We start from the raw sequence: 12,017 nt of genomic DNA, 5'->3' as shown, positions 1-12,017 counted from the left end.
TCTGCTATCTTGCAAAGCAATGGGGTAAGCTGAGTAACATCTTTCCTCCTCCGACTAGCCCTATGTAAAACTTTGTTAGCCTAGGAGCAGTGGCTGAGCTTCTAAATACATTTCTTTGATCCTTCTTTTCTGCTGATTCCAATGTCAGGCATAGTCTTTTCATCTTACCAAAGCACCAAGCAATTCCCTTCTGAAAACCTCTCTGAAACCCCACTTCCTCAAGCCGACTTTTCTTTCAATTCCCACCTATGTTTGGACATCAGCAGCTTCTGTCTCAGATCTGCTCATTAAAACTTGAAAAACAAGAGCCTCCCAGGAGCAGTATCCCCTTACTGCCTTTTCTAAATAACATAGGATTTCCTTTCTCTCTGCTTCCTCTCAGCCTTACTCTGATGTCCTTTCAACTGCAATTTAAGTAGTGTGACTTGGGGTAAACCTTGGTCATGAGGCAGGGGCTTAATTAACCGGAGTGTGACTCCTCCTCTGGCAAAGGCAAATGGAAACTACCAAGGCCACTGATCCTCTGGCTGGGAGCTGGTGCACTCAAAGACTCTGCACTTTCCTGAGGGCACTCAAAGCAAGTCACCCAAGCAGAGGAGGCTGCCAAGAGGGTAGCAGGAACATCTGGGTTTGCTTCGAGTTTCACAAGGTCTCGCTCTCTGCTTACTGTAGTTGGACAAGCACCTGAACCTCCAAAGGGTGAATAAAATGGCCCATCATTTCATTCTCACAATAAAATAAGGGCTCAGCTTCCCCCTAACTTCCACTCTCTCTCAAAGATTAAGAGGCCCATCCTTCCTTCCCATGCATGCTATTAGCTCAGTTCCACTAATTTTCTCTACATATCAAGCATGACTGAACGATCCTAGTGATCACAGCTCAACAGCAGCTCTGGGACTCATTTTCTGTGCTCTCTCATCCACTAAAGTATATTGGGAGTTTTCTGGGTTTGTTTGGTTTTAAAACAAATCATAGAATCATAGAATCAGTAAGGTTGGAAGGGACCTCTGGAGATCATCAAGTCCAACCCCCCTGCTCAGCAGGGTCACCTAGAGCATGTTAGACAGGGTTGAATCCAGGCGGGCCTTGAAGATCTCCAGAGAAGGAGACTCCACAACCTCTCTGGGCAACCTGTGCCAGGGCTCCGTCACTCTCACAGGGAAGAAATTCCCCCTCACGCTCAGGCAGAACTTCCTGTGCTTCAATTTCTGCCCATTGCCTCTTGTTCTGTCACACGGGACAACTGAAAACAGTTTGTCCTCATCCCCTTGACACCCTCCCTTCAGGTACTTGTACACATTGATAAGATCCCCCCTCAGGCTTCTCTTCCCCAGGCTGAAGAGGCCCAGCTCTCACAGCCGTTCCTCACAGGGCAGGTGCTCCAGCCCTCTGATCATCTTTGTAGCCCTAAGCTGGACTCTCTCCAGTAGCTCCATGTCTCCCTTGTCCTGGGGAGCCCAGAACTGGACACAGTCCTCGAGCTGAGGCCTCTCCAGGGCTGAGTAGAGGGGCAGGGTCACCTCCCTCGACCTGCTGGCAGCACTCTTCCTAATGCACCCCAGGATACCACAGGCCTTCCTGACCACAAGGGCACATTGCTGGCTCAATCAGCAATGCTGTCCTACTATCTTCAGTTTCAATATGTTCCTAAAAATAAACACAAGACTTATAATACTTTTTGATCCAAGTTATCAAAACCACTAAGAAATTTAAAATTTCTAATGTGAAAATTTTGATCCTCTTAAGTAAAGTTAATCACTTTATTGCATAAGGCTTTTGGCCAATGATAAACTCAAAATCTACAGTTTTGAAACTTCAGCTTTGTCACTCTTAATTCCAATAAATAGTATATACCTCAATACACTAATCAGCATCAAACCAAGAAACTTTCACCTATTTTTCTCCTACTTGAAATAGAAGGAAAGTGTAATGAATGTACTTTATTAAGCCATCTCATTGTTTAACAAGCTGTTTTAGCTATTGTAATCAAGCAACAAGAATTAAGCTTTCTTCTTTAATGGAAAGTAATGTTTAAGAAGGAAAAACATACACAAAGATTAAAATAGGAAAGGTAATTGAAAATGCTTGGATTTAAATTACACTGTTAGATTAGTCTGGAGCTTTTTTATTGCTGAGACAGAAATAATATTGCTCATTACTCATACTTGCAATTATAAATGTATCTGTTCTTGTTTCAAATCTTGTTCATAAATATGGAAAGCATAATGTACAGTATTGCTACACAAGCTCACTTTTATATGCCAAGCGTAGGACTAGTTGCTGGTTCATTTATTGGTAATAATATACTTACATAATTATACATAATAATAAAAACCTCATTACCATTCTGCCAAGCCTGTAGCAATACATACTGTTGAGGATTGTCTTTAAGTGATTGCTTCTAAATACAATTGTCTTTCTTTTAAATATACAAGTGAAGAAACTAATGATAGCAACTAATGGTAATTTTTACAAAGAACAGACGTGAAGCCATCTTCAGAAAATCTCTGTCAATATGCCTCAGCTCTCACCTGTGAAATCATCATTTCCTAAGGCAAAGCTGGTTATATTAGCGACATCGAAGTTTTCTACAGCTGGCATATACAGAAGGTCACACAAGCTAACACCTAAACAAAGCTGGGAGAGGAGGGGAACAGACCTTAAGCGACTAGTCATAGTCCTCCATTAAACTGTAAAGCTGGATAGACTTTTTTCATTTTGAAGTCTTGGCAGTCTCAGGTGCCACAAACAAAATGTGCCAAATGGCACATTTTGTTTTCAAGTCTGGTATAGCATACTTCAGGTACAATTACAGAAACTGTTTTCTTTACCATTCATAGATGAAAAACTTCATATATATATATTTATATTACAGGTTTCCATATAAAACAATTTGTAATCTAAGGAACCCAGGAAATGTAACCATTGACATGTTTCCTTTCAGAGATACTCTGCTTTCAGCTTTAACTTATTACTTTAATGCATTTTGCATTACATTTTGCAATGAAAAGTGCCACATGAAATTAAATTTCATTTTACTCTTTCACGGTCAATGCTGAAACTGAACATTTCCGAGAAGCTACGATACTTCATCAGTATTCATTTCCCAATGGAATCAGCACCAGCCTAGCAACCTGAAGTTTCCATTTTCTGAGAACTCTTGGATTACTAACTGTTTACCCCTAATCTAATTATGACATCTTACTCAAGTTTCTTATTATGTTTGAAATGGCCAAGAGTGATTCATGACTGTATCAGTTCTACAATGTCACTTTTACTAAACAGATGAAGTTCAACTCCCTTCAAGTTTGTTATGCCTCAGTCCTTCAAAACTGTGTGCTAGTGTACAAGTTTATTTGCATGAATATTTCTACCAATTTCAGCTGCATCACTCATGTTGTTGAATTAAACCATGCACAGATATTTGAAAAATTAAGCCAGATATTAAAGATATCCAGTTCTGTAACATCAATCATTTAGCTAGACTGCATAGTCAATCAGCCAGATTTGTAGATTTAAATGGGCAACTTTCATTTTTGCTTCTAAACATTCATGCTCTGTAATAAATGATACAGTTCTTCAACAAAGAGAACAAAAAAGGTCACTGTGAACACTCAGTTAAGAACTGTAGCATCATACAAATGCGCAAGAATTCAGTTTGGATTATATGGACAGTCTTGAGTATTAAGCATCATCAGGCAGGATTATCTATCTGACCAACCCAAAACTTTGCTATTATGTAACAATGAAAACTAATTTTTGTGAGCAATTCCGTCATCTCAAAGAATAGGTATGAGCTACAGTGCCATTAAGACATATTCCATAGGGTTGTTACAGAGAGCTAAATATCCCTTCCCTTCTTTCAGAACACCAGTTTGGGGGACTGTCCATCAACCAAAATACTAAAATGCTGCTTGAACCACATGCTAGAAACTTTTGCTGAACATATTTCTTCATATTGTTTCTCAGTAAGTGATAAACAGTCTCAGCACTCCAAGATTCTGAAATACTTTCAATATCTACCAAATATAATAGTAATAAAAACAGGTAACATCAACAGGGATGATCACAGAAGCATCTCATTTAGAAACAAATAGCTAAGTGAATTCAAGTGCATGAAGTTTAATCTGTGTCTGTATTTATGAAGGATGGCAAAATAAGAGTGTATTTACAAACATAGTTTATAAATACTACCACTGAATGTAAAATCCAGAAATTTGACATTAATACAATAGGTAAAAAAATCTGTTTTAGGCAGAAATATATTTTATATATCATTTCTCAACCAGCTCAGATAAATATAGCTAAATATAGTCACTGATAAAAGGACTGCAAATCGTGTTCATGTAAAGTTATGCAAATAAGTCTACAACTGACTGTTACATAAAATTAAATGTCAAAACTTTTCCTATGCTAATTCAGTTTGTAAGTTAGGGACAGAAAAATCACTGATTTAAAGAAAAGGAATTATATTTGCATTAATGTTCTTACACCTGAGGTAGAAAATATGTAATACATGCAACTGCTCTGCAGGCTCCTGTGGCTGAATATCCACATTATTAAAATGTATCATTTCTATGTAAATAGAAAAGGTGAACGGTTTCTCCAAAAGGAAGTTGTATGCACTATCTTGTAAAAATTAGAACATTCAAGAAACATGCACGCATGCACACACACAAACACACGCGCGCACACGTATCCAAGTAAGGACATACTTAACAATAAAAATTAGTCAAAATATTTCTCATTTTAAAAACCACGCCAATAATCACTGTACTCAGTCTTATTGACTATAACACAAATATAGCAGATATTATACTGAAAATCTAACAAGTTTTAAACTCATTTGTTTCTCTTAAACTACATGTTCTTGGGCCCATCTGTGAAAACAGGGAGATTAATTATGATAGTACATTGCATAATTCCACAGCTAAATGCTGAAGTAGTTCTACATAAATACCATATGTTTGTCTTAGGAAAATGAAAAAAGATTAATCAGGAGTTTAAGCCCAAGACTTTGGAAAGTAATATTCTGAACACAATTAGATCATTACACTATGTACTAAGCAAACTGAAGTTTTAATTAGCACCTAAAACAGTTGTCAGAGTGGGAAAAAAAGCCAGTAACAACCCATGAAGTATAAATTGCATGCATCAGACATTTCTTACTGACATTGCTTATAAAAAAGGCTTCTTTCAGACACTATGCACAAGCCAGTCGCAATATTTTAACTTGACAAATTCTTTTGATGCAAACATTTTATCCTATTTCTTCTTATCTACATTCTCCTCATCTATTTTAAAACTATTACCTACCACATCAGTAAAGAAAATGTTCTAAAAAACAAAATATAATCAAGAAGCAGAGTAATGACCCAGATTGAAATGTCAGCTGAACAACACAAGGACCTTAGAGAGCTCTAACAGCCACTTCTCCACCTCTGCTTCTGGCATAGTCTAGCCAGCCTTCCACTTTTAAGCACACATAAAGCATCACCTCTTGCAGTCTCCACTCTCCTGGAGAAACGAAATGGTTATTTTGACCTGATTCATAGATCATTGAAGGTAAAGAGAGCTTTTCCATCAACGGCAATACATTCTGGACCTTATCCAGAACATTGATTACTTTACTCACCACATATTCAAATACAAGTGTCAGGGTCTCCTTGGTGTGAATGATGTCATGAAGCAGCACAATGTTAGCATGTTTCAATCCTTTCAAAAGAGAAGCTGAAAAGCAAAACGTATATGTTGTCTTAAAAAAAGATCAAAATAATTGGCATGTATTTTTCAGTGACTTGGAGGATTATTAGAGATCTGAAATTCATAACCTGACCAGCAATAGTTATACTTAAGCACCTTCCATGTCTATAAATCTCTACACTTTGAAAATCATGCCTTCCTATTCAGTGCTATTTTCTCAAACTTGTTGGTCAAATTCAACCTCAGTTCAAGGCCAAAATCAGCTATGGCTAGAGATGCTTCCCTTAAGCGAAGCATCCCTCTGCTAAATGAATCAATCATTAACTTCTGACCAGCCAAACATCAGGTTCTTCTTTTACACACAAAGGTCATTTTTGCCTCAGATAAAAGTCAGTCTTTTTCAACACATCACCTTTTCCTATCCAACACAACAGAGTAGCTTTCTAACCAAAGTGTAATATCTGCCCTATGAATATCACTTTAAGTAATAATTCCCCTTTCTCATAAACCTAAAGGCTCACACAGGTTTGATGGAATCATTTGTATTCAGCGAGAATAAATGAACTCTGCTTTCTCACTGTATTTTTTTTAAATGGCATCAGCTCATGTTTTCAGACTAGTGACAAATAAAGATTTACTTTGCGAACTTCTAGGTGATTTCCTTCACTAAATTTCCTTTGCACCATAATGCATATTCAGTGTTCACACCATAATACATATTTAATGTTTCACAAGATACAGCATATTTTAGCAATATATGCTGACAAGCCACGTGTTGTTACCAATGTCTTTCTCCTATTGGTGCCTTGTCATCTCATGCATATATCCAAGCAGGACTATCAGTCACCACAGTGAAGCAAATAATAGATAAAAAGACATGCAAATAAGTGGTATAGTGAATAATGTGGAACACATTTCTGTTGCCCTCCTTTTGTCTAAGAAAATAATAAAACACTAAACTGCACCTCCAGCCTCTTAAGACAGAACACGAGTGTCTCTCCACTGTTGTGCAAAAGAGAAGTTAAGGAACCTCCTGGATACAATTATCCTCTGCAGTCCTGTCGAAGGTGCTCCAGACTCATGTAGCTCCAGAGACCAGGACTACAGCATCTGGTTTTGAACTAGGGTAACTACACAATATCCTCTCATATTGATCCTTGAAAGATTAATCTGACAAGGTAATATCACTCTGGAAAGCAACATAACGGCAACATGGAATCTGGCTAAATCAGCACTTCTCTAAAAGCAACCACAGCAGCCTAACTCCTTTGGAGTTTACACTAGGCCGAAGGTAGTAAGCAAAGGGGAAAAAATGTACAATGGCTTCAATGCAAATATATCCTTATGACAGGACTCCGAACTTGAGAGCAAGCTCCATGACCAGGAATGAGACAATGCTTCAAGCTGGTTGATCCTGTTTTGGCCCCCACTCCACAAGTCATGCTATTCAGAGAGTTAGCATAGAGGAGTGCCTTCTATGCTCTGAGTATGTTGCCACTGCGTCCTAAAGAAACTACTGCAGATTTTAATATGCTCTGTAAACATTTGCTCAGTGCATCTCTAGTATTTTTTAACATTCTACAAATAAAGTAGAAGTTGTTTTCTGAAAGGAAGAATGATGCACAACAGTCACAGTATCCTCATCCTAGAATATTAAGATTTTCTAGGAGAAAAAAATCCAGAGAGATTTGGAAGTTTCTTTTAAATGGACAATAGTAAAAAAAAAAAAAAATGCTACTAAGAGAGTTATGGATACAAATGACAGATAACAACTATTCCAAAAGATGCCATCTACTAGAAACAAGATCTTTTAATCTGGGGAAACACTGAGAACAGTCCACATACAGTAAATGAACTTTTAACAATTCTCTCCTCAAATCTTTCCAAAGACTATACATGCAGAGAGACTGGAAATATAAAAATCCATATCCTAGTAGAGTCCTTATAGAATTGTAATATTTATGACCTGCATCAGCCTTTGCTGTTCAGATGATTACCTCAGGCCTTTTATTCTTCTAGTTGCCCATTACTTTGTTGCTAAAATCTGTATATGCGTCATTAAAGCTTAAACAGTACATTTTAAGCTGCTTACCCTGAGGTCTTTGCAAATACTGTCTTTCCTCTTCATTCCCCTCCCTGACTCTTACCTCTTATTTATCTTCTCTAATAGCCAATTCTCCCTTTTACAGCTTTCACCTCCTCAATATTCAGTATCTGCCATATATTACAAGAACAACAAAACATCACCTGAGGGCTCAGATCACTGTCTCCTCTGTTAATCCCTGTGAAATACAGTAAACAATACAGCACAGAAAGCAAAACCTTCTTAATTGCACTAATTTCACACTATGGAAGCAAGAATCAATTCTGCTATCAATTCACATTGTGACAAATCCAGACTAACTGGTGACATGATAAAAAAAACTATATATTCTTGAAGAAGTATTTCAACAAATCACAAAGGAGGAGAAAACATACCAGTATGCATTATAAGCTTAGCATGTAGTTTTAAAAACAAAATTACGTAATGTTACTGCAGTGTTGCTGGAATTCTCTTTTTTCCCCCTTTGCATCAGATGTCAGGTAAACAGATGGAGGCACTTCTAATTCATCTCCCCAAAGAGTTTTGAGGAGGCACAGTAGCACATGATACTAAAATGTTGTTTTTAAAACTCTTTGGACAAAATATTATATGCATCTGAATGGATACATGCTTGTTCTGTCAAATATGTTTGCGCATTCTTCTAGAGAAAATTCTAACAACAAAAAATTCCAGGGTTGAGGAATTAGAGACATATTTAACAGTTAATGACAACCAAGATGATTGTTTCTGTGATGGGTATAGAAGTTCATGACTTGAGCCACTGAAAGTACCAATGCTGAACCCTTTCCATTAAGGGCTAATATCTATTTTTGCATACCTAGAGGAAACACATTGCATTTGCCTGAATAGGCACTACAGATTTCTCCCTCCAAACAGAAGATGCTGTCATTACTTGCATCTCTGAAGAACTCTTGACAAGCTGCCTTATTGCTTGTGTGGGTCAAAGAGGGTTTTTTGCTGTTCCCAGATGAACTCGGTTCTAAAGTACACTCACTCCACAAGGAAACCAATCCAGGTGGACAGCAGCTGACTCATTCAAAACCTCAGCAGCATCAGCAAAACAGTGCTTTGCCCTCTGCAAGATTTACAGCATCAGCTCAAGCCTGACACTCCATGAACAAAGCCTGGTGGCTTTCTGATCAGCTTTGACTTCCCTCTAGACAACTTGGAGCAAGGCAGGAGCAGTACAGCTCTCTGAAAAAGACCATTAAGACATGCCCATGATTTAACATTTCAATGCTATATGTCCATGTCAGCAGAAGTAACTATTACTATCTACTTCGAGGCCACATGAGGCAAGAAAAACATTTCACAAACAGTGCTAACAAAGATGTTCCTTTTGGACACGGGAAGTACAGTAAGCTGCAACACTAATGATGATGCTTGGAACATCCTACCACAATTAATTCAGTTTTGCAATTCTTGACTAATGTCTTGTTTTCACTTAATGAAAAATCACCCATCTCCACTGTGGCCATAGATGAAAGAAACACTCCTGCTCTTCAAATGGTCTGATACTTAGATGGCCTTGAAACCTTTCTCAGTAGTTACAGGACTCAACCCTCATGCTAGCTCTAATTTCCATGCTAATACACAACAGCCGCTTATGCTCTCTTTCAGATTACCTACTGCAAGCAAAGGCTGTGATATTCCCATCATACTTCCAGAAAGTATAGCTATGAAAATGCCTGCTTTCCTTCATATATAGTTCAGGTGCCCTCTAGGGCTTACATCAGTAAGCACTATCTTGGTGAACTTGCTGCTTCTCACATGCTTTGTTCACCCTTTTTCACTATCTTTACTATTACTCTAGGATGACATCTCTCATTAGGAGATGGCCTAATCTCTCATCTTCAAGATGGCCTATCAAGTCAGTTTGCACCTATCTAATATCGTTAATATAACTGCACATCTTTGCTGCCTGGTTTAATTTCTGAGACATCAAACCATGCAGGTTCTAGTCAATACAGTATTACCGAGCAAGTAATTGCTTGTTTTGGAGCCAAACAATTTATCTGTAAAATTCTGTGGCCTGTCAAATTCTGCAGATGAGCTGGTGCTCTCTGACAGTGCCAGCTTACGCTCATAAACACTTGGGTTCAGTCTCTTTACTCTGAGCTCTCCCGGAAAAACATTTTTAGTCTTTAGACTAAAGACATTTTATACTTTTTAGCAACATGTATAGCTTTTTCCTCACATGTCTTTAGAACAAGTATACCCAAACATTTTTGGTTCCCCACACACATTATGGAAGTTCTGCTCTCCTTCCTAGCAACTTATTTTTCAATCTATACATCTTTTATAGCATTTTTTTTAAATTTGCCTCTGAGCCAAATGTCCCCTATACTTCTCATCCAGCTACTTCCCACACAGCAGGACTTTCTATGTGCAAAGTTTACTTCAAATTATAAGGCAGGGTCAGGAATTTAGCACTCTACACTGTTTTTGCAGAAGTACCTAGGCAGAAATTTCCTCCTCAGAAATGTAGTACTTAGATCTACTTTCCACCATTTTCCAGTTCATCCATCTGAAATAATTTACTAAGAGCAAATAGCTTCATTTTCCTACAACCCTAATATGGCAAGATTAGGGTTGGTGAAAACTATGCATTCTATGTAAGACCACACTGGCCACAAACTTCTCATGTTCTCACCACATGATATATTCTGCAGAATGATTATTATCTGTAATGTCCCAAGTAATGAATTTTAGAGCTGATAAATGCACAGAATTAGTCAGCTTCCCCTCTTATCTTAGCAGACATAATGCAATAAGGATATAGGTCATTGTTCAACTTTGACAGATTTTTATTAGAGAATCTTAACAAATTTTAAAGGAATCTGCGGGCTACAGGAAGAACAGAAAAAGCAACAAATCTTTCAACTTGGTTATTACATAGGCTTCGGTGAATTACCTTTTTTACAGCCCATTCCAACCTTATCTGTCTTGTCTAGTTTTTAACAAATGAGCCTTATTTTAGCTTTCATTAAGTCAAAAAAATGACAGCCTGGCATTAAGGAACTGCACAGTGCCTCAGATCCGTGTAAGAAAGGATTTGCTAGCCCTTCAAATGTAGGCTGCTTTGCTGAAGGGACCATAGGATCACATTAGATGCACCTACTCCTCAGTAAGGCTCAAATTCAGTCTGACACAACAGTGGGCTGATCTTTTAACCAAGTAGATTTTTACTCAACAGGATCAGAGAATGGTTGAGGTTGGAAGGGACCTCTGGAGATCATCTAGTCCAAACCCCTGGCTCAAGCAAAGTCACCCAGAACATGTCGCCTAGGATTGTGTCTAGGCAGTTTGAAATTAAAATCATCTAAACCACAGAAATAGACACAAACACTAGTATATACTTGAATCACACTTCCTTCATTTTTAACTCATACATCAAAAATAATTTATACAAGATGATCTTAGAAACATCTGGACAAGTAAAAGACTAAGTATTTTGATTTTTAAATTCTGTAAGAATCAAAGCAAAAATGGAGAAGAGACGAAAGACTGAAATACAAAGATCTCAACGACATTTTAACAAGTGTAGCGGGCATGTGCACAGCCTTTACCTGTTCCATAATAACATGTACACTTCTCAGTTTATAGAGTATGAAGTTAGGAAAGCTAAAAAGATAACAGATACTTTAGGCGTTTAAAAGCAATCTACATAAAACAGTTGCATTTAAGATCCTTCCCAAAAAATGAATCAACATTTTTTCTCCACGTACTAAAAGTCTGCTATTAAATGTTAGCTGTAAGATACAAATTTATTCATCATGGTTTTCAGAAACAGTCAGAAAGTTTCAGTGGATTCTTTTAAACTATTAATCCCCCTACTCATCATCAAGAATCACATCCTTGTGAAAAACCTTCTTGTTGCTCCTACTTTAAAGTATAGTATATTATTAAACAAGCAATACAGAAAAAGAGCACATATAATAACATACAGGCACCTTCAGAAGTTGTTCTCACTACAGTTGTAGTCCCCTAAGCAAAAGGCAAGTCAAAAACTTGTTTGAAAGCTCTTCACCTGTTGAACAGGAACAATGGATGGGAAGGACTCAGTAGGTAAGTTCTGAAAAACACTACAAAACATCTGCAGAACACTGCTGCCATCTGAACTGAATGACCTTTCTGTTATATGCTAGATTTAAATTTACGTATTGTGTATTTTTCACGATGCTCTCCAGACACAAGTACAGATGGAGGT

The 12,017-nt window shown here is 37.6% G+C and overlaps 1 protein-coding gene across 7 annotated transcripts in view; it reads right to left on the bottom strand.

Annotated features, from left to right (window-relative positions):
- The window catches only part of CDK14 (cyclin dependent kinase 14), a 335,131-nt gene that overhangs the window by 190,783 nt on the left and 132,331 nt on the right, over nucleotides 1–12,017 (bottom strand). For all 7 annotated transcript variants that reach the window (XM_062569095.1, XM_062569097.1, XM_062569096.1 and 4 more), the window contains one exon: nucleotides 5,636–5,730. In XM_062569095.1, the coding sequence (XP_062425079.1) occupies nucleotides 5,636–5,730 (95 nt within the window). The remainder of the gene's footprint in view (nucleotides 1–5,635; nucleotides 5,731–12,017) is intronic.

Source organism: Rhea pennata, chromosome 2 (genome assembly GCF_028389875.1).
Source record: "Rhea pennata isolate bPtePen1 chromosome 2, bPtePen1.pri, whole genome shotgun sequence".
Lineage (NCBI taxonomy): Eukaryota > Metazoa > Chordata > Aves > Rheiformes > Rheidae > Rhea > Rhea pennata.
The sequence above is the reverse complement of the archived record's forward strand: the minus strand, read 5'-3'. Positions and strand labels throughout refer to the sequence as shown.